The following is a 23,507-nucleotide window of genomic DNA, read 5'->3' as shown; positions in this document are numbered from 1 at the left end:
GTTCTCAGTCTTGTGCCTGATGCTTCCAGGGATTGGGTCCAGTCTCCCCCCACCCCGTAAGGCGCTGACTTGGATGGATGGATGGGTTTAACATTTTCTGACTAACAATTGCCTTAAAAGGGATGGTATAGCTACATTAGTAGTGTCCTTCATATCGCATATTTTGAACCGTGCACCAAAAAATGTACATTGTAATAAGAATAGCAGCTCAGCCCTCAGGCTTGGTTTGTCTGTGGTGTGTAAAACAGGCTGTAAAATGCAGCCAGCAATGCCTTTGGCTCAAGCCGGCTGCGCTACGCCGTGCACCCGGCTGCATGTGCAGCAGTGCATGCAGGTGATGATGTCATGCCGGAGGGGGGAAAAAAAATAAAAAACAGAAGACCGATTGGCTCCCTCCATGTGGGCTGTGGCCAATCTGCCGTGGAGTGCTTTCTGTGGGCGTGGCCACCCAGGAGGGCGTTATTTTTAAAGTGTGCTTCAAAGTCCGAACGGCGACCTTAATTTGGCGCCATGTTGCAATGAAGTTCTGAAGCGTCCTTCCGTACGGACGCGGCTCATCTACCCCGCGAGGCCCTGGAATCGGCTTGCGCATCTGCGCTTGCGTTCCAGTGTTTTCTGACGCGTCCGGGGTGACCTATTTACTGTACTGTACTATTTACTCTACTGTACTGGGAGGAGTTATCATCTTATTGGTACTCGGCGCACTCTGTGACAATCTGATTTACCTGGGCGGCCAATAGTGCCTCCTACTGGACCGGCAAGGTGAGACCGGCTTGCAAGAGACCTGGAGCAGCAGGCAGATATATAACGTGCGTCTGACGGATGCGGGAGTGTTAGATAAGTGGCCCCGTTCTGGGCCTGAACTACGGTAACCCTCCGCGCGCTTGAGGTGTCTTTGCGATCCGGCAGCTTGCATAACAAAGTCTCCCGACTGAATCTTAATCGGCTTCTGCTGCCGATTAAAATCGGCTCGTACAAGTGAGTGAAACTGTATCACTAATATCTTAAACATGCCAAATGACCCTCGCTGGCTTTTTGTTCAGTTTTTTTGGTTTCTATCAGTATTTTGCATGGCCTCCTTTGCCGTCTAGACTAACGGCACGTCCTAACCAGAAGTCACAAACTCAGAACATTTTGGATCTGTTTTATTCTGGATGTTTTAAAAAGGTCCTGTTGTTTTTTTTGCAAATTTGTGGGAGGCAGATTCAGTACAATATAAGCTAGTGGCAGATGTTTATACTGTGAATGTGCGTGTTGAAGCCGCGCCGTTCTTCTGAAACGGAACAGATTTCTGTGAATGGAGCGGTCCCTCGCCATTCTGTGGCGTCCTCAGTGTTCCGTCTCCTGCGGGCAGACGGATCTTGTCACGAAAGACCTTGCTGCCGATTGGCCCAGAAGGCGACCAGACGCCTGATTATGCCACGGGCAACGCCATGCGGTCTTCGGGTAACGCCGTCGTGAACTTCCTGATGAGACTGTAGCAGATGTAGGAAACTCTTAACGGGTGCATGTGGTTCTGTTCTGTAAGTAAGGCTCTGACGAGTTGTTATCAGAGCTGCTTGGAGGACATGAAAATAATGTATATTATGGTATATTTGGGTTTTCTCTGTGTTGACGCTATCACCTTTTCGTGGTCTTCACACCAAAGACACCACTTTTCGGAGAGGCCGTCCCATAGGTCACTTTGGTGTTTAAGGGTCCGCTGAAAAGCCGGCAATGCGCACTGATGTCACCGGGCACGTTTTCCTGTTTGCCGTCGGAGCTGTCCCTGTGGCACACGGAGGTGTGCGGCGCTCGGCTTGCCGGCGGGGAGGTGACAGCATCTCCCAGGTAGCGGCTCCCGTGTGCGCTGCTGTCAGTGGCCGCCAGTTGCAGCCTCGGTCGGCCGTCTCTGCGGCATCTGTTTTGCGGGGAAGCGGGTGACAGGGGACCAGGGTCCGTGGGGAGAAACTCCGCTTCACTCTTCTCCTCTGTGGATTTTTTATTCTTTTTTTTTCCCAATAGAGAAGTTGCCTTCCTGAAACTTTTCCCGTGATTCTATTGTGCGTAGTCCTTATCGCCGCCTAATTCCTCACCACCGCGATAAAGCGCAATAAGGCGATGTCAGGCTTTTAAAAAGAGGACATTTCTGCAGTGACCCGAGAGGCGCACAGGGTCATCAAATGACTAAAACCTCTGTAATTATGCACGGTTTAATTTAGTGCCGTGGATATTTCGGAAGGGTCAAACTTTTAAAGGGTACACTTTTGTCTGCTTGCAGAAAGTATGTCAGGTTTCAAAGGGGGGAGGGATTTAGACTTACCTTTTGCTGAGTCAGCGAAACTATTTGGAGTGCCGGGCCCATTTCATACTGTTTATGTTTCAATTGGAGGTCAAGCCACGCAAAAGATATTCGTCCATCTCTCTCTCCGCTCGTTCCCCATTTATAGGCGCTAAGGGGCGAAGGTTTTCTGTTTATTATTGATGCAGAAGCGCGGTGACACGATGGCGCTGCCCCGCCGAGGTCACGGAGACCTCAGAAGTCCCCGCCGTCGTCTGCAGGTTGCCCTCATCTATAATTCAGAAGGTTACGGGCGCCGAGCTGAAGCGAGGAGGAGACCTTCCTCTGAGGGACACTCTGCTCACACGTACGCTTTGGCAGGGAGGGAGCGCATCCACGGCAGTATGTTCCACACCCATGATCGGTGTCGGCGTTCCGAGGGCCCACGCCCACAGCCTTAATCACCAGGGAAACGCTGAATGATATATAAACAAGAAATGGTGTAATATGTTGACCGGGAATAAAGAGGCAATAGACTCAGACCTCAAAGAAGTCAATCTTATCTTCAAAAGCAGCTCCTCCAGGCAGTGTGATGACTCAGTGATTTGATTCCTCTAAAAAACACATTATTTGTAAACAAAACCTGGTACTATGCGATGAATGAACTCATTCCTGAACTAGGTAAATCAGCTTAATTATAAACGTGGGGAGACCGTGCGCACGGCTAATGACGTTGACTTTCAGGGTGACGATGGTGGAGGCCCTGATTCCATTCCCGACATTTTAGCCGTTTGTTTCTTTTTTTTTTTGCTCTTCACAGTTTACATCTCCTGTGCGACAGGTCGCTCTAGTCCTTCTGCTAATGTCTGAGAACATATTACTGTAGATCCGGGGCCGTCGCGGTGCTCAAAGTGGGTGTGAAATGGTGCCTTTTAATTGGCAGACAGTTTCGTGGTTAGCCAGATTGTGCCACCGCCTCACACAGTAAAACTGTCAGTGTTTTATCACCTAGAGGAGTCAGGCTCCTGCGTGGTCGGCCTGGTGGTGGGGATGTCTGAGGGCTTTGTTGCTAAACGGATGCTTTTGTGCCCTGCGCTCTCGTTCCAGCTCATCGTTAAGACACTCATCCTTGGGCTCCTCTACGGCCAAAGTGTGCTTGGTGTGCGGAGACGAGGCCTCAGGATGTCACTACGGTGTCGTCACGTGCGGCAGCTGCAAGGTCTTCTTCAAGAGAGCCGTGGAAGGTAGGACATACCCGTTCTGCTCGTAGTCTCCGTCAGCCTGGCCTCTCCCAGGCCGCTGTCCCCTCCTACTAACCAGGGTGTGCCGTGCTCTTTAACCGACCGGCGAGCTCAGCTGGTTTTAAAAGGACCCATATGTCTGTTTCTCTCAAGGGCAAAGAGATGGCTCAATCTTTATCCCGTCAAGTAGTCAGATCATTTCATTATGTCATTAGAGCTCTGGGTGGAATGAGAACTTTCCGGTTTCCTGAGCTGCCCCCGGGTGTCCTTATTGACCACCACAGGCTCCTCAGGGCTGTTTTTACACAGTGAGATTGGCCATATGCACTAGCCCCGCCCCCTGGTGTCACATGACCTGTGATTGGAATCGGGGCATGGATCGGAGAAGCATGCAGCTGAGGCATGCGTGGCAGGAGGGGAAACGGGAGCGTCGTTGGAGGAAACTATGGTTTTAAATGTTGTTCCTGAATCAATTCGTATTCATTATGGAAAAAATGTAAGGTTTGAGTCCTGGAGTGCAGTCTCTGGGGACTGGTGTGTGGTAGGTCCAGCCTGTCTTTAAAAACAGAATCCTAAAACCTCAAGCATGGCGCTCAGCTCACGGCTGGGCTCCCAACCGTGAAGCTGCTACCAAGCACCGGGGAGCTGAGAACAGCTGGAGGCGTGGAAAAAGCAGGAGAGCAGCATGCGGTGGTCGGCTCCAAACCCGCCTTTCCGTCACCTTCCGAAAGTGCAGCTGTGCCGTTTGGAGAAACGCGAGCAGGTTTTGAGGGAACCTTCTCCAAGGTTCCTCAAGCTGCCTGTATTCCACACCGCAGCTGCCAAAATTCTTCTATATGCATTTATTCTTTCAGCCATCCATGCTTTTTTTTTTTTTTTTTTTTTTTTTTTTTTTAAATGCGTGATTAAAATGTTGGAAGAGAAACAAGTGGTCAGATGATTAAGTGCTTCATCCATTTTTTTTTCCCATGCTTGGCCAAACGTATATAATGACCGTCTGTGTCCTTGCGCCGAATAAACCCGAGATTTCATAATCTGTTTTTCATTTCTGAGTGTTACTTGCAGCCTCTCGACTAATTAATTTAGCAAAGTGTCTGAATTCGCGAAGGCATTTAAGACGGCGTAAACATGCGCGCAGACCAAAAAGCCTCCGCAATCTGGCTTCTAACAGCCAACCAGGGCGCTGTGATTTATGTCAGCGCTGGGTCATGTATTTGCTTCATTACTGTCCCACGCCGAGTCTGTGTGGGGCGATTCATCCAGGCCGGACGGTTCTGTGCAGATGGGGCGAGGGTTACTTTCTGTGTGATGCTGCTTGATCATAAATATCGTCACTCCGCCGTCACTGCGCGTCTATGCTCCTGTAGCATAAACACCTGCTAATATACTAATCAGCCAAGGTTCCCCCAGTCGCTGTAACTTTAGGAAGATCCTACAAATTCATGTTAACTAGCAAGCTTTCCATGTACCTTTGTAGTAAAGTTTCTTTAACGACGGCAAAGTCATCTGTAGCTAAATGGATAAGGAGGCCAGAGGATTGTATTGATTTATTGAATTTGGTCAGTGCATATATCTTTATTTGATTTAATTTCTTCTCCTGGTATTGTTCTTGCCTGTCATGGTTTTTTTTTACCATGAAATATGCATCAAGCCGTCATAAAGCCATTCGTCTCTGTCCCGTGGCCCGGGCGAGCAGAAGTGCTTGCTCATCTCACCGCGCGACGTCTCGTCATCAAACGTGGCGCGGGTGAGTAATGAGTGGGGAGGGGGAAGGAATGCGAGGACGGGGGCCAGATCTGCGGAGTGAAATGCAGCCCGTCGGCCGTGGAAATGGCAGAACACGCGGGACGTCTCCGGCGGCTTCTAAGGCACGCCGCTTCCAGAGGAATGAGCCATGCTGGGACCTGTCAGCCGCTCTTTCCCTGAGATGTCCCGATTCCAGACAGAGAGGAGACCCCTTTCGGGAACGTAGGGGCTTGACCAGGTGCCCTAACTTAAGCATTGAGTGTCCTTACTGGGGCTGGCACTCTGGTGTGTGACCTCATCATAGGCCCAAGTTAGTAGATCCTCCCGTGGAAGGTACGCCGAAGAAAGAGCACTAAGCTAATTTGAGTAGCTTTTTGTCACCGTGATCACCACGGGCCTTGTGGGAGATTCCTGTCAGCCTCTGTCCTGTTTGGGTGGATCTTTACTGGGAGGGTGCTGTTGTGGGACATTGAAACAAAAGCATTTCATATATATGAAACTGATGCACGGGAATTTGCCACAATTTGCACTCGCAGGACAAGTTTTGATTGTGCGCTTTTTGGCTTCGTTATTTCAAAGTACAAAACCCAGTGGGTGCAGACAAAGTTGTCCTTTTGGAATCGGATAGATGTAACATTGTGGAAACGATGTTTTTGATTATCTGTATCTTAATGGACAGTTATTGAGCATTGCTGGTTTCGAATCACTGGCAGTTCCAGTTCGGTGCAGAATCTATTCATTGTTAAGCTAAACAAGGTTGTGAGTGGGGGGGGGGGGGGTGCCAAGATCCAGGGGTAATTAAACATCCCCGTTTGTCTGTACTTCCGAATGCCCCAGGCAAGGGGCATTTTTGTAGCAGTCCCTATGGATTCATGCAGGATTAAGTAACAATTGTTCATGAACCATTCTAACCCTACAGCTAGCATAATGTAAAGTCAAACTCTATTATGTAACACTGTATTATTTTAGCAGTATGCTTTGGTTATTTTTATTCAGTAAACCTATATCCACCTTAAGTGTATTCTCATTTGTAAAAATTACAAGGTAAAATTCAAAAAGTGAAGAAAATGTCGATAATAATGTCAATAATTTATACAAAATGAGGAATTTTACGCTCTGGTTTATGTTCACCAGAATGTAGTGCAAGAGAAACAATGACAACTGAAGGAGAGTCTCCAGGTAGAGACTTTATTCGAATATATGGCAAATCAAGTGCTAAATAATAGGTTATAAATATGGGTGTATAGTGGCTGGTGTACAGCCTTCCGACACTGCGGTGCTCCGACTTCCAGAGGGTCTTCTTTCGTTCATTAAAATTAGATTCTGCTGGGGGAAGGAACCTCTACCGGAACAGCAGGCATGTTAAGCACGCCATACTCCTGCAAATGTATTTTTATGTACAGAGGATCATTTGGCAGTGTTGCAGCGCACAGAACCTCTAGGTTATTTACTGCGATTGCACATGGCGGACATTCTTATGCGAAAAATCATTCTGTTTTGTACTAAAAATACTATACGTGCGCACGGTAGAGTGGACATTTAGCCCACGCTCTCATGCACAATTTTTTCTTAATAAGATACTTCCCCCTGAAGGTTAGCATCACTGTCGCTACTGTGCGTTATCACTATGCCAGCTATACAGCATCTCCTTTAAACCTAGCATTTGCACTTCACATTTCCCTGTACGCGCTCACCCCTGCGCTTTAGGCCGTCCCTCGGTGCCGGGCGAAAGGGCCTGGCACCTGACACGAAGCACACGACTTACGGATAGATAGCGCTGTCTTCTGCCTCAAGCTTCCCGGAGTTACTCAGTTCCTGGGTTGCTTGGATGGCGTTTCGCAGATGACAGCGGCGTGAGGGCATGTCATTTTTTTTCCACACAGGCCACCTCGGAAACCCACTAGTTGTGAGTTTAAGCCGTGCGCCCCCACCCACCGGTAGAATGGCGGACGGGGGTGTGCAAATTAGCCATGTGCGTGAGATGGTCTGGGCAGAGCCGACGCGTCGAGGCGGCCGTCGTGCAGGATGAGCAGTCTCTCGATGTTCTGCAAGTGTAATATCCAGCATTGCTTCTTCATCAACTCATTTTTGCTGGGCCTTGGTTTGTAAACCGTAGGTTTATCGTGGTATGTGTCGTCCTTATGAGGAAATGAGACCAGTTTGTGCTGGGAGAAAGGTGGAAGTAGCTCTTCCGTAGCTCTCTGCGGGGCTCGGTATTTTCATGGTGACAGAGGGACCTTTCGGCCGCGAGGCGTCACGTTTCGGGCCGATTTGGGCTGGAGCTGCTGGAGCCTCACGACCTTCGGGGTGAGTGGGGAGTGCAGGGGCGACTCGGCAGGTTAGCTGCGTCTGGACGGCGTCCGGTCCCTGCCGTCTCCACCGGAGCTGCCGCACAGCGGGTCACCTGGTTTGCGGGCCAGAACATCAAGAGGTCAAAAATCACCCAAATGGTGTTCTGCCCCTGTGACTATACCATTTTGTCCCACCTCCGCTCTGCACACCACAGAAGCCATCTGGGTGACCTCCACAGTGATCCCATAGACTCTGTGGATTCACTGACCTTCCCCTGAGCCTACAGAAAGCAGTGTCCATTTTTGGTGATAATTACAAAGCGGAGGGGCCGGATTGCTGTGTCCGCGTCCTTAACTTTCGCTGGCCTTAAATGACCGATTACGCCCGTGCCCTTGGTGCTAATGTTTTAATTATCTGTCATCTTTTCCGGCTGCTTGACGGCAGCTTCGGTCTCTGACACGAACGCAAATTGCGAGGAGGCTCTGAGGATATCCCCTTTGTGCACGGGCGAACGCGCAGATTATCCGGCACTGTGCAGGAGTCAGATTCTCCCTGTTTATATGGTCATTTATCGTGCTCTCTGTTTTGTCTAAAAAGGCAGAATCTAATCTAGCAGAATCCCCACTGAGTGCTGCTCCTTGCCAACACACTGGTATACCAGGGAAAGGTGCTCCCTGTTTTACGAGCTAATGACAGGTTTGCTAATAGACATGCGGTTGTGGTTTTAATCCCTTACAGTGACTTATGAGCCAATCAGGTTTTCTTTCTTATATAACAGCTACCATTAAAAATTGATGGATTTCTGTTTTTTTTTGCCGGAAGGCAATACAATGTAAACAGCGTAATGAAAGGAAGTTGTATGTTTGTTTTGGGCTTTATCTCGGCAACGACAAACATTCGACTGCTGTAATTACCGCGCAGTTGCGGCGCAAAAGAAATACAAACTTTCAGTCTGAACAATCAGAACTGTTATTATGGGGTGGCAGAGTTTGCGTGTGGGTTCATGCATCGCTTAGCTGCTGACACATTGCGAAGACACTCGTACGCCTCGACTTTCCTTTTGCGACCCGGATATTTGCTTTGTTTGGGCTGCCAAAAGATCATGTGACGTGGATGATGAACACCAGGGGCAGACTCTCATAGAGTGCTCCTCGACTGTGTTCAGCCAATGAATGAGCTGTATACTACCATGTCAGTCAGTGAGCCGGCCAATGAGGCGGAGGAGGCTTGGCTGGTATTAGCCAACCATGAGCTTTTGCAGAGCATCTGATCTAATCAGAGCTACATCCTTCCAGGTCAGGGAGTGATGAATCAGGAGGAGTGCAGCCATTCCTAGAGATGGTACATAACTTCAGCCAGCCTCCTATCTTTGATGTGTAAGTTCAGATTTACTTGCTTATTACCCGTTCCAACACTCCTATATAAGACCCTCCATGGCCCAGTTGGCTCTGTGTGGATTTTCTGAAATCGTGCTCTGGAAGGATTTTGATTTTTCCTTCCCATAAACCGACTCCTACTCCCACCCACATCACGCACACGTGCACACACACACGCCAGCATACACGCACACACACACACACACACACACACACACTTGTGTTCATATCTTTGTGGAGACCGTACCTTCATTTTTATGGACTAAACTCTAATCCCAATGACAACCTTAACCCCTACCCAACCCTAACCTTAACCAAAAGGAACCAAACAAAAAACCAAGACTTCTGTCATCTTTAGTTTTTTGATTGCAGTCACAGATTTTTATATAAAATTGAGTTTGCCCTTGTTGGGACTGTTTTTTGTTCCCAACATCAAATAACTGGTTTTTATCACATTGTGGGGACATTTGTACCCCAGAATGTAATATATTCATGACCACACATGCACACATAGTAGGATTCCAGGCGATTATGTAACAGAGGAAATTGTAATCCTGCTAAAACATTATGAGGTTAAGATGGAATAGTAGGAAGAGGTCAGAATGGAGGGCTGTCCCATAGGATTTCAGCAGCTAATTCTCTGTTTGCATTCAAGATGTGTATCTTAGTGCTCTGGTGGTTGCAGAGCATCAGTGGTGGTGGGCATGTAGCTTCTGGAATGGGTTACTTAAAAGAGCAGAAAGGAATTCCGCCACTATGGGTTTCCTTTCACATTTGTGTGCTTTTTGCAGATGTTTATTCCCTTTGTTCTCACAGTCCATGTATTCATATCTTTGTGGGGACCCTCCATTCATTTCTATGGGGGAAAAACCCTAATCCCCCAACTATGACAACCCTAACCCTAACCCAGCCCTAAACCTAACCATTAGCAACCAAACAAAATGCAAGTCTTTCGGCACTTTCAGTTTTTTTGATTGCATTTGCAGATTTTTTAAGATTGAAAAAATGTCCCCACAAAGTAAAAAGTTACAGGATTTTAACATATTCTGGGGAAACCTGGTCCCCACAATGTATTAATTACAGAAGCTCCAAAGTCAGCAGAGTGACTGGAATTTGGCCCAGTAACCACAATGATGGGACCTTCACGCAGACAGCGGGGTGTCCACCAGAAACGTGAGCAGGAGTTGGGATTACAGATCTGAGCTGATGTGAAGTCGCTCTCGCTTTTGAAACCTGTCCAGCGGGTCAGCATGTTGGTCCTGTCGCAACCCGCCGTAGTTCTGGCTGCGGTGCTGCTCCGACCCGCCCATTATGCTGCAATTCCGACGTTGTCACCGAAAAATCCCGAGGCACGTGAAATGGGACCTGTCCCTCCAGATGAATATTTTCTCCCAGTAGGACCGTGAAACATCCTGTGGTCCTCCCCAAGTCATGACTCCTTTTCCCCACATTGCCAAAAGCACCACGTCACTGAGCAGAAGTAGCCCCCGTTTGGAATGCCTCACGTGACGCTGTTATGACCTCAGTCATCTACACGCACGTGTCAGTTACGCCTCAGTCTGCAGCTCGGAAGAATAAATCAGCATTCAGCATTAAAAACTTTGCAGCTATCAAAGTATATAGCACTCAAAATGCATTTAATTATTTCAAGATGCAGAGAGTTTCACCACCTCCTACCTTATATTAAAATGTTATTTAAAGCTCCGGTTCACTTGATGTTTTGTATATAAATCCCCTGAAGTAAATAAATAAGCAGGTCCTGTGACATTTGGCAACCTGTTCAGAGAATTAACGACTGGTTCAGCAGTTCAAGTGAAGCGCTCATAGATGAATCCGTAGAAAAGTGACCACTTATCAGCCGGTCCCTCCTCCGCTGCGGGGGGAAAAAAAAATAGGCTTGCTTGGGACATGGGACGATTCCTGCTTGTGTAATTGCTCTGGACAATAATTAACCGCATTCATGGGAATGGAACGGTCCTTTAGCAGAAGGGGCCGTCAAGTTATCTGAATTGACTTTGCTCTGATCAGAATGCCGTCTGGCATCGCGCTTCCTGCGCGCAGTTTACTGTTTTTTAGAGCAAGAAAAATAGGCTTATGTAATGGTCACGTGACTCCGCCAGAAATAGTGGCTGAGCTGCAGCTGCCGTTGCTCCTTCTGCCGTTGTTTGGCTCCTGGAAGCTCCCAGACAGATCCGTCGCGCATTCAAGAACTTCTCTTGTTTCCAGCCACGTTCCCTTTCAGTCAAAATAAGGGGAATTAGCAAGCGGTGGGGTTTGGACTGGGTGGGGTGTATGGGGAGGGAGGGGGGGGGGCTGTCGGTGTGCAGATACACGTGACTGTGAAATGTTTTACCTCTGCAGGCGCGGGGCACGGGAGAGCGGAGGGCACTGTGCGTCTGATGTGGGCTCGGGCCCAAGGAATGCGTGGGCGTGCCGCTCACGGGCCTCGTGGAGTTACTGGAGCAGAACGGGGCCTGAAATGAGAGATCATTCCGTTAGCTTCCGGCTAGCTGGGGGGGGGGGGGGGGTATGGGGGGGGGTAGTTGTGACAGGAATCAGCGAAACTGTCTTCCTAAAGCTTCAGTCAACGCTTATTATTTATGCGACGTTCCGTTGCGGCAGAGCCTGCGCTGCTGCACGCGCGAGCACCCTTGCTGTTAGCATGCTATCAGGAGCTTCGAGAGGATGCTTAAAGTTCACGTGTGATTTTTCGTTTTGAGTTTCTGTTCCTTTTTCCGGGTTTTGCACCCCGTCGTCAGTCATGTGGCTCCGGAGGATTATTCTTTCCAGTGACTCTTTTCATAATGTTATTTCATTTTAATAAACGGCTGTCATCAACAGGTCATTGTGGCCTTCTGTGCTTAATGTACTTAAAATGGAATGTTCCGGAATGCACACTTCCGCTGTTATACAGGCGCAGCGTTCAGATTTCCACTTTCCACCTCCCCCATGTGCTGTTTTATTTCTGCTTTGTATGCCTCACCGTGCTCCCATCTTTTGTCATTTATTTCACCCCCACATTACTGCCCTTCTGCCCCCCCACAGGTCAGCACAACTACCTGTGCGCTGGAAGAAATGACTGCATCATCGACAAGATCCGGAGGAAAAATTGCCCGGCGTGCAGAGTACGCAAGTGTCTTCAGGCCGGGATGAATTTAGGAGGTGAGGACCAGAAGCCCCTTTGTTCCATTTCTGTGAGAATCTATGGCCTTTCTAGGCCAGAATATGAAAATAATATGCTAGCTAAACTGGGGATGCCAACAGAGTGACTGGTCATTAGCAGAACAAGGAATCTAATGCGTCCGAAAGATGTAACACTGATCATTTGCCCCTGGCATGGTGTGACAGGAAAGTAAACCCCACTGAAATAGCTGCTTAAATGCCTCTTCCTCAGTAACTTTAGTTGGAATGGAACAAGTAGCTGTTACTGCTGCACAGTTTGATGCATGACACTTCAAGATTGTTTGGCTTTTTTGTTGATGTGTGAATGTTTTGTTCGTATTGCTTGTTGCCAACCAAGCCCTTACCCGGCAGTACAGCAAACCTGATTGGTGTCCAATTAAGCACAGGACTCAAGAACTGGGCCCAATTGTCAAATTGGAATTTCAGCGCGGTCACTTGACCGGAATCTTTGCCAATGCCGAACCCGCAACTGCGTGTATCAGTCACGCGGGTTAAACTGGTATAATCAGGTTATGATTCTCAAGCTGAATCGCAGGCGTGATATGTAATGTCCATTGTTTGCCTGAGCGAAAACCCTTGGCAGCACGTGATTGGTCAGGGCTGGAAGCCGAGGGACCAATCGTCTGTTGCGCACGGGAGCGATTAGCCCTAAGCGCAGTGCTAATGCCCGGGCGGGACGCGGACCGTGCGGCTCGGTCGCCCAAGGTCACGGCAGCCTGGTTGGAAGCCAGCAGGTTTCCAGACCGTGTAAGACGTCCTCGAAACTGACCACACCCAGCAGTAGTGTCCCCCCCCCCCCCTTCTCATTTGGGTTGGCCCAAATGTGACGCTCCCCAACTGGCCCGTTCACCTGCACCGCGACCGATCCGGCAGTCCTCGTGCGAGATCACGTCGTGACTTTTGGCACCACTTTAATTTGTTGGGTAAAGGTAAACAATTTGTCTCTTCATTTCCCTTCTCAGCATCTAATGGTGGAAGGCAGCATAGGAGGCCAGGGAGATGTTAATGTGTGATTCGAAACAAGGTGACAGGTGAAGGTGTTGGCTAAACCGGTTAGCTACACTCCCCGCGCTGGTTATCCACTAACCCAGTAAAGCCGCCTCGAGCTGTTTCTCTCAGTCAGCTCCTGTTTTCCTTCTGGGTTTGGTCCCCGGCACCCGCCTTACCAGTGCCTGGTGCTAAATTCCACCTCTCTCTGAGACCTGTCCAGGCTGCTGTCCCTGGTCCACGCCCCCCCCCCCCACCCCCACCCCAGACGGTCAGAAGGAGCAAAGCTGTCAGGCCCAGCATTTCCTTTGACTCGGCTGCACATGCACGAATCCGAAGGCTTTCCCAGTGCCCACATTACAATAAGCTTCATGATGCACATTATTAATACTACGCTTCTGCTTCCATTAAAATACATCTTCTTGTCAGTTTTAAGCTTTGAGCTCGAAGCGGCAACTGGAGAGTTTGGAAATGCTATAGAAATACGTGTCTTTTCTTTGCATGTGTGTGTTTAGTTTTGTAGGTTATCTCCAGGGAAACGGATTTTATAATGACATTTAATCCACGTCTGATTTCCTCTGCATTTACTGCTGCACCGCTGTGGGATTTGCATTGAGCAGCGGTTGATTTAAAAAACTCGTAGAAAAGGTAATTGCAGTAAAAAGCCAGTTTAATTCAGGGCTCAATATTGATATTATGAGATCTCGATTTAAAATAAATAAATAAATGTGTTTTAGATTTGCTTATTTTTCCAAAAAGCTTGCACTATCTGATTTTTTTTGATAGAGATATTTAGTTGAAAGCAACAGAAAACCTGGTTTTACATTTCTCTGTCCACGTTCCAAATAAATCTTTCATTTTCTTGAATATCACAAGAGAGGCATCTCTTGTTGCCGAATGAGGCGTGTTGATTTTTTTTTTCTCCTTTTAAAAAAAGCACAAAAATAAAATTTTAAGTTTGCCAGTAAATCTACGTGGTGCTGCAGAAGTGCGCTGTGTATCAAAGGCTCAGCGCGGGCGTAATTCTAGCCTCTCAGGCCTGGCGTGTTTGGATATCATCAGCGTTCAAGGCTTTGCGCTCGGTACTGTTGGTTTTCTCATTATTTTGGACTCTGAGCCCTTCTCCGTTGAAGGATTTTCTTGGTGGTGGGGGGGGGGGGTTTTGCATGCACCGCTATGTAGTTGCACAGATGCACCTCGTTTGGGCTCACGCCTGTCGCCTTGTCTTCCTGGCCGCAGCGAGGAAGTCCAAGAAGCTGGGGAAGATGAAGGGCGTGAGCGAGGAACCACTGCCCTCACTGCAAAGTCCCAAGGAGGGCCAGAAAGAGGTCGGCCACGGCGGAGCTCTGGTGCCACATACCCCGGGGGTGACCCCCTACCTGTCACCCTCCATCTGCAGCGTGCTGGAGCTCATCGAGCCGGAGGTGGTGTACGCGGGCTACGACAACACCCAGCCGGACACCACCGACCACCTGCTGTCCAGCCTCAACCAGCTGGCAGGGAAGCAGATGATTCGGGTCGTCAAGTGGGCCAAAGTGCTTCCAGGTTAGGCGTCTCGGCGTCAAGCATGTGCACCGTGACCCAGCGCCGGCGTGGTAAAAAAACTGCGTTAAAGGTTAACTATCATATAATGTCTGTAGGGATGCTGTAGAGTGGCAGCGAGCTTAAAAAAATTGAAATGTAATTGTATTAGTCTGGGTTGGAGGCCCAATATGATTTGTTTTCATGGGGCCAAAAATCTCTAGAGGTGAACTGGAATGTCTGAACATGGTAAAGTCAATGAAGGGTCCGTAACACTTATTTGTCAATTAAATTATATAACACAAGTATGCAAAAATCAGACCTTCATCTTCAGGAAGCCCCAGTCTGGGTGAGATGTTTTTTTGCATTCCGAACTGATGGTGTTCAGTTGTTTCTTTGGTAATATTTAATGTGCTGCATCACAAATATTTGATGCTTCCCGAGTGTCTGTGCTCAGTATCGGGGTTTATAAATAGCCGGTTAGACGGAGAGTGGGTCGTAATGCGTCTCGCCGACACGCAGAGCGCCGTACGCCCACACGTGCGGAGAGCCCTGCGCCGCGCTGCCGAATTAGTGCGGATCGCGTTGCATTCTCGCTAGCGATGGGCGTATCTAGGTGGGGGTGGGGGGTTGCTGTTGTATTTTTTGTTTTTAGGGAAAGGGGGACATGCCTTTGAGTATTTTGTGTAGAGGGATGTTTTTGTATGTGGTAATTAGTAAGTAGGAAGGATAGGTGAAGGGGCCGTCTCTCGCCCGCCATAAGAGCGGCCAGTGACGCGTAGCCATGAACAGATTCCTGGCAAGCCTTCCATGCCCAAGCGCGGATCGGCGGGGGAATAAGCCGAATCTTCCTCGGGAGTTTGCGCTGAACCAATTCCCACACGCTACCGCAGCAGGTCGTACGTAAACAGACGCGAGAGTCTCCCGGCCCTCCCCCACCCCGCCCCCGCAGGTGGCCTCAGATGAACCCACTGAGGACTCCAGAGTACCTGTACCGCTGGTGGGGGGTGTCGTCATTAAAAAGCCAGGCCCGTCACCTTGCAGTTACGGGCTCTCGTCTCAGCCAGGTCACGCCGCGGCTTTCGCGCCGAAACCATTTATGCTGAATAACTTCAGCGTAAGTGGTGGCGTGTCGCGTGATGTTCGACTCTGATCCATTGTGCCCGGCGTTGGCACGGCCGCTCACGTTCCCTTCTCTTCCCGCAGGTTTCCGAAGTCTGCCCATCGAGGACCAGATCACCCTCATCCAGTACTCCTGGATGTGTCTGTCCTCCTTTGCACTCAGCTGGCGATCCTACAAACACACCAACGGCCAGATGCTTTACTTCGCCCCGGATCTGATTTTCAATGAGTAAGCCCGGGCGTCCCTCCCCGTCCCTGAGCGTGCATGCATGTGCGGCTCTGTGTTCATTTCACCCGCATCAGCTGCACAGGATTTTGCCCGCGTGCTTAAATCTGTCCCTATCCCACGATCTCCTCAGAGAGTTGAATTGAGAGTGAGTGGAAAACTCAAAAGCTGCGGGCCTGTTTTCTTGACGGCAGAGATTGTTACCATAATGGGCTTATTGTCCCTGAAAAAGGAAGTGATTACACAGAAGTATTGTTCCTCAGTTATGCACACTCGATCAAAGAGCGGCGCGGGGCGAATACAATGGAGGATCTGCAGTTTATTTGACCAGAAAACACTGGAGTCTGAACTATGAAGCAGCGTTTCCCAGCCCCGTGGAAGATGCATTACGGCCTGTCCGCGTCGGGCTAATGGAGATGAAAGTTAAAGGAGGCAAGAAGTGACCCCTACAGGCCACTCGTTGAGATGCACGAGACGTGAAACGGGCCATGAAGCTCACAGATGAGCACTTGATACCCAACCTGGTCTGTGCCATATCACAGTTAGGAAATTAGTCAGCTGATGGTACTTTGGCTGAAGGTTTTTTTTCTTTTTTTCTTTCTTTTTTTCGGACACTTTAAACCAGTTAGCCTCAAGCTTTGCTGCCTCACAAATCCAGAGATGGGGAGGGTTTGAACTTTACCCCTGCGATGTGTGTGTGTGAGATGGTTACAAAGATAGACAGCCAGGTGAATCGGTGCCTCTAAATTGCCTGTAGTGTTTTCTGTGTGTGTGTGTGTGTGTGTGTGTGTGTGTGGTGTATGTTAGCCCTGCTATGGACTGTCATCCCATTCAGGCTGTTTCCTCCGTCTCTGTTGTCCCCCAAGACCCCTAGAAGATGGGCAGGTGGATGTTTCCTCTGTTTAAAGCTCAGGGAATATGTGTTATTCTTCCTTTAAATTACTGCAGCTTATGCCGGCCTCCACAGAGCAGTGTGCAGGTCCTGCATGACTGCCAGCTGAAAAGCCCCAGCTGATTTAGGGCCTTTGTTGGTCGAAAAACCAGGTCGCCCTGTGTCACCTCTGTCATCACGGCAGTGAGGGAGTCGTGTGACGTAGGCCGGGAACGCGGAGCCTTATTCTGACATCTGACTGATCGGCGGTTCTGCCTTGTGCTGAAGAGTCCGCTTACAGCGGGGCTTATCTCTGAAGGTACCTACCTTTAAACATGCTGACTTTACAGGTCAAGACTGGTTCCCTCGGCCAAGCAGAAATAACTAACGGGAAATAAATAGCATGAAAGAGGCATGGATGGCTTGATGCTTTAATCTGGCTCAACGATTAAAAGAACCCATTTGGGAAGTTTTGTGGCTATATATGTGTCTCTTCTGAGGAAGTCTAGTGGTCTTTCCTTACGGCGCCAAGGGAAGGGTTTGAATTTTGCCCCCATTCGCTCCCCTCACGCTCACTTGTCGCCGTTCCCCCCGCGGCGATCTGACTTCCCGGCTCGTCCCTGTAGCCGCCACATGACGCCGAGTCTGCCATAGCAACGCGGGTGGCTGCCAGCAGAAGGCAGGCTAGCTGTCGACCGTGCTGCCGTGGTCGGCAGGACCCGGGGCGTTCGTATGCAGCCCCCTGAGCAGCACCGCTGTCTGACACCCGCGCTGGATTCGAGAAGCGGGGCTCCCTCCTGGAAGGCCGTCTGAGCTGCCGCATCTGGTTCCGTCCGCTCGCTTTCTTCCCGAGAGCCGACAGGAGGACCCTTCACAATGAGCCCCTTCCCAGCAGTTGCTCCAAGTGGAGAGTGTCAGGATGCTCGGGGAATCGAGGGGCCCCCGCGTTTCAGGTCAACCCTCTGAGGGGGCTTCGGCGAGCGCCGGAACGGTTAATCACGCGACGTTCGGCTAAGGGCTACCTGAGCGAAATCCTGACGATCGCAGCGTAACAAGTTCTAGAGGCGCGGTAAAGCCTGCGATATCGGGGCGAGGCGGCGGAATTAATGTGGCCGGTGTGCTTCCGTGGGGCGTGCAGTCGCAGTATAGCTGGTTCCAGAAAGGTGTTATTTTCAAATCTCCATCCAAAATAAGCGGGCATATAAATATAGAGATTAGTAAACGCCGCAGTGTAATTATCCGTTTTCATGTGCGTGCCCCCGCAGAGAGAAGAATTATGAAGTAATATGGCTAATTAAGGAACGGAAACTTGTAAACAGGACATTTGTGCAAGGATAACGCTTGTTCACAAACACCTTGGGATTGGCTGTTTGCACATATAACGCTGTGTATGTGGCGCATAGGGGTCAGATACGAATGTGGCCACCCTCCCCCCAGGCCTTGATTAATTGATTATTTTGCGGTCGACATTGCAGGGATGAGGAGTGTGGGCATCCAGAGCGCCTCCGCCCCCCCAGATTTGCGCCATCTGCCGCGTGAGCGTTAATTAGCCGTCTGGTGACCGTGGCCCTTTGCTGCTTGTCGCTCTGAGATGGAGAACTCCGCGTCGCCGTGCGCTCGCTGGACTCTACAACCGGACGGCTTTGATTACCGCGCCGGCTGGCCTTGGCGCGAGAGTTTCGTAGGGGTGTGTGTGTGTGTGTGTGTGTGTGTGTGTGTGGGGCCGAAGTGGTTCCTCTGATTGCAATCAGATCTGGCCGATCTCACACAGGAACCACACTGATGTCACCCTAACTCCCCCCCCCGCCCCCATCCACCCTTGCAGGGAGCGCATGCAGCAGTCGGCCATGTACGACCTGTGCCTCGGCATGCGTCAGGTCAGCCAGGACTTCATGCGGCTGCAGCTGACCTATGACGAGTACCTGGCCATGAAAGTGCTCCTGCTGCTCAGCACTGGTGAGTGATCCCGCCCCCTTTTCTGGTGACCCTGCCCTGTATTGACCCCGCCCCTTATTGACCCTGCCCCTTATTGACCCTGCCCCTAATTGACCCCGCCCCTTATTGACCCCGCCCCTTTCTTCCTCCTGCCCACTCGCAGTGGCTGTGATCCTCTTCGCATTTGTGTAGCCTCAGAGAGAGGCGGTGAGGTCTATTTAAATAGAGTTGCCATCTGATCAGTTAAGGCTGAGTCCCGTTAACAGATCCCGTGTGTATTTGCATAGCTGAGCGGAAAAAAAAAAATAAAATAAAAAATCCCATTGTCACCTGACATCCAAAAGTGCTCGGTAATGACCACGGTAACAAGCTGAAGTGCCTGCAAACTGCTGGGGGTGGGAAAATGACGCCGCGCACTCGACTGGGCCAGCAGGGAGCAGCACGGTTAAAGATACGGCGCGACCCCGCGTCCCGCTGAGTGCCGCCATGGCGGATCTCCCAAGATGCACCTGTGCACGACAGCGCACAGCGGGCAGCCCGCTGACAGGCGCGAGAGTTGGAGATCTTCCGCAGCTCCTTGACATTTGTTTGTGAGCAGGAACAAGATAAGTATGGACAGAGAGATCTGTGGAGCGCGGCTCTGCGGGGTTTGGAGGGGTCCACCACAGCGGAATGGGGTGCGACCAGGCCACTGTCTCTGGGAGGGAAAAAAAAATGAGATGTCTCGAGATGTGGAAATATTTATCACAGTCACTATACCTTCAGCGAGGTACATGTTTGCCTCTGGCAAAGATGGCTACTGCTTCCACTGTGTCCTTGTCTTCCAAGCAGATTGGGGTGCATTGTTTACGCAGGAAGATGCTGGAATTTACGTATTGTGTGTGTGTGTGTGTGTGTGTGTGTGTGTTTGCACACGCGCACTCATTTAAGTGACTTTGGACTGATATTTCAGGATGGATTGAGACTTTTCTCCCAATCCTTTGGGGTTTCTAGTCTGTTCATCCTCAGTTGGACGTAAAACCTCTTAAATATCCTTGGAAAAACAAAAAACTTAAGTTACCTAAATGTGAAGCTATAGGTCTTTATAGGTTAGTGTTTACAGGCCAAAGCTCGCCTATGTGACATAGCAGTTTGTAGTTTTCATTCATTGTACCTTTACGGCTCTTTATAATTTTGTTACATTGTTTCTCTGTGTGTTTTCGTTTGCCCCGCATCAAACGGGTGGGTGCTGGGCTTCATGTGGCTGCCTGGTGAAGGTCTTGCAGGGCCCGGCCCGGCCCGGCCCGCAGCCTCAGGTTCTCCTCCAGGAGGCCCCGGGTTGCCTGCGACGTCGGAACCTAAGGCAGGAGGCAGGCCGGCTCAGCGAGGCCTACCTGTCATGGGGATCTCGGGGGAATCTCAGCTCCGCCGCATGTCAGACACTTTGAGTATGGTTGCTGCCTCGGCCCCCCTCCCCCGCGGGGTGCTTGGGCTCTGTCAGCATGCAGGGCCTCAGTGGCTTCTCTTAAAGAGCGACTCACGGTGCCCCTGTCTCTTCTCGGTACCACCTCTGAGCGGCCGGTTACAACTACTCCCCGGGTTTCAAATATATTTCCAGCATGACTTCCATCAAGCTTATTTTGTCCTTTTCATAAAACTCACTAAAGTGTCTCAGGGAGGTTTATTACACAATTAATTTATTGGCTGTTTAGTCTTATTATGCTGTTTTTTTTTTGCTCGTTCTGTGGTTGTCCTCATCTGTTTTAATTTTTTCCCTCCCTTTAATCCCCTTAATTCTTTTGTTTTTCTTTTTCTTTGACCCAGAATTTCCCGCTTACAGATGATTATGAGGCTCCCTCACATATTGCAGTCTTTATTGTCCGTTTCATCTGTCAGGAGTCATTCGTGATTTTTATTATAATCTTTTTTTTTTTTTTACAGGAAGTTTTCTTTGAGAGCCAGACAGGAAGTGAAAGATGTTTGAGCCCACGGGCTACATTTGCTGCATTTAGAGAGTGGAGCTACCCTTTTGACCTTGGCTGGACTCTCACCCGGCCATTGTGAAACCTCATTTCCGATATCTAGCTAAGGACAAATTCACGACGTCCGAGACACCAGGCTACGCAGTCAGAAGTTAGATTTAAAGGGCAGGAATCCTAAGCAGGATATTCTCTGTGGCTTTTGGACGGAGCCACACATTATTTCAGGCACTTCTTCGAGAAATAAACGTCCTGTAATGCACATTCCCGACTCGATTTCGCATGCACAGTCTACGAGGCTGCTGCCTTCTGCTGAAAATGCCACATTGACAAAAAAAAAAAAAAACGTATCTAGCAGGTCTGCGTACGGTAACCGAATTCTTGCTATATATATATATATAAAAAAAAAAAAAATGGCGTTGCTGGGTGACTTGAGAACTAATTTGCATGAACAAGTGTCGTACACAGATTGGGGGGCGCAGCCTCGCAGCCGCATGTCGTACAGATCTTCAGGAGATCTGCCTTTCTGGATTGATCGTGCAAACTGCCGTTTTTTTAATTTTGTCATTTAAACCGTACACGAGGGACAGCCCTGATGCAAGGGGCCACGTTGGGGAGAGGCCCCAGGCACGCCGAATTGAGCTGAATGTGGAAGCGTCATAGCAGGCCGATGACATACATTCTTAAGTCCTTTAAGCTGACGAGAACCCCATCCCTTATCCCATTGGTCGGTTATTATCGAACAGTCCGCCCTCTAGCAAGATGAAGTCATTCAGTTGAAACGTGCGTTTTTTCATGCATGCAAATGGTCAATACTTAGTCTTTTCTATTATATTTTATGTTTCAAACTGTGTGGAATACAAATTGAGATCTCTAGTAGCATTTTAGTAGGTTTCTCTGCAGGTAACATTCCAGGACAGTGGTCTCCAGTCCTTTATACAATGAGAGCTTCTTTTACAAAGTAGCAACACTGTATTAGGACATTATGCTGGTCATAGATTTTTCTGACAGGGTGCGGGGATTGACTAGCAATGTCTTGAAGATCGACTGGTTGGCGACCACTGTTCTCAGATACTCACCGGGTCATGTGACAGGATTGCAAAATATTCCGCTGATGATATCGGTGTTAAAAGTATAATGGGAGCAGTGGGTAGCGGGTAGCGAATCGCCACGGTAACGTCCGGTGGTAAATTGAGCCGTGTGAAGACAGTCAGGCTGAGCTGTGCCTCTAACTGGCAGAGGACCAGTTAGCAGCAATTAGCAAGCCAGCACGGCCGCCCTCACCTTGGAGGACCAGTCCTGAAATGCCAGCCTCTGCCCAATGAACGCTGTGCAGGTAGCAGACAGGCGTGTTCCCCGGAATGTGCCAGAGACCCCCTGCTGGTTGGGTGCCGGGAACCAGCGAGAGCTCGGGGATATCAGCGCAGTGCCGTCCTGCTGGACATGGGGCCCGTGGGAGCGTACCCCCCCACCTGCCGCAGGGGTGTGTCAGAGGGGCCAATGCACGAAGTATGAATGACGAATAGCCTTAAATTCAGCACCTTAAACCTTAAATTCCCATGTCGGACAGCGAACTGTCCCAGTGAATCTCCCGGAATGCAAACAGAACAATGCCGTGACCGTGAGTCCCGTGCTCTTTGACGACAACAACCACAACAATATTAATCATAATTAATAATAATAGTGATAATTAAGAATTAATAATGATGATGATGATGGCAATCTAGTCTCTGCAAAAAAGACGCAGATTCTTTTTTTTTTTTTGGTTGAGAATGATTAGGAATAAATAACTGAAATTCAGGAAACCTCTTCTATATCCGGAAGTTTGACATTTAATATTGTGCTGTTCGGTGTCTAATGTGAACCCATCTTTCCCCAGCTATGCATTGTAGAAGTGTGTAGCGTTAAACCTTAAAGCCAAGGCTCCAAACTGGTTTTTGTTTTAATCTCAAATGCTATTTCGGAAACATGATAGCTATTCGTTAAGCTAGAAAGAAGTATTTTTCTGAATATCATTGAAATGTTTGGCTGTGTTCCAAGGAAGCCTTTACTCTCAGAGGAATAAGGAGTAAGAACATATTAGAGTTTTCCTCTGGACACAGTGTCATTATCGCACTGGCCCTGGCTTCACTGACGTGCCAAGGACATAATCTTTGCTTCTGATGCCCTTTGCTACATCAGTTATTATTTTAAACTTTTGTTACACATTCTCATCTTCTTAAAAATTGATCTGTCTGTCAATGGCATTGGTCTGAATTTTTTTCAACGTCCTTAAAATATTTTTTGTTGCTTGCAGTGCCAGTTAAACCAGAAACTGAAAAATGTAATTAATTACTTTTGAACTGGAGAGATGGTATTTCTAAGAGGGATTGAGCTGTCATTTTATGGTAATAAAGGAATAATATTTGCACTTAAGTGCTTTTTATACTGCCGCTTTGTGTTTGAGAGTATCAAATGAAAGTAAAACTAAAAAGCTGAGTAAATTTTTGATGATTTTAAACAATGTACTAGTGAGTACTTAACTCTTCATTGTTCATTTTTGTTCATCGAGAAGCACCATTTTGTTGTATTACATTTTGCTCATAAGGTGCACAATTTGTTTTCCTCTATTTTTGCAGGTACAATTTGTTTTATTGTTTTTTTTTTTATTTTTTGGAGGCACCATTTTCATTGTTTCATTTTGTTCTCTGGGTCCCACCTGTGTAGCTTTCAGCAGGCAATCGATCTAACACAGTATTAACCATGGGCACAACGCGAGTGTATTTGAAAAGCTGAAGGCAGCTTCACAC

At 48.9% G+C, this 23,507-nt stretch overlaps 1 protein-coding gene across 1 annotated transcript in view; it reads left to right on the top strand.

Annotated features, from left to right (window-relative positions):
* nr3c2 (nuclear receptor subfamily 3, group C, member 2) overlaps positions 1-23,507 on the top strand; it is a 64,652-nt gene that overhangs the window by 35,945 nt on the left and 5,200 nt on the right. The window contains exons 3-7 of the mRNA XM_023799151.2: positions 3,368-3,504; positions 11,961-12,077; positions 14,325-14,630; positions 15,813-15,957; positions 18,651-18,781. Of these exons, the coding sequence (XP_023654919.2) occupies positions 3,368-3,504; positions 11,961-12,077; positions 14,325-14,630; positions 15,813-15,957; positions 18,651-18,781 (836 nt within the window). The remainder of the gene's footprint in view (positions 1-3,367; positions 3,505-11,960; positions 12,078-14,324; positions 14,631-15,812; positions 15,958-18,650; positions 18,782-23,507) is intronic.

Source organism: Paramormyrops kingsleyae, chromosome 25 (assembly GCF_048594095.1).
Source record: "Paramormyrops kingsleyae isolate MSU_618 chromosome 25, PKINGS_0.4, whole genome shotgun sequence".
NCBI classification, from domain to species: domain Eukaryota; kingdom Metazoa; phylum Chordata; class Actinopteri; order Osteoglossiformes; family Mormyridae; genus Paramormyrops; species Paramormyrops kingsleyae.
This window is presented reverse-complemented; position numbering and strand designations above follow the sequence as displayed.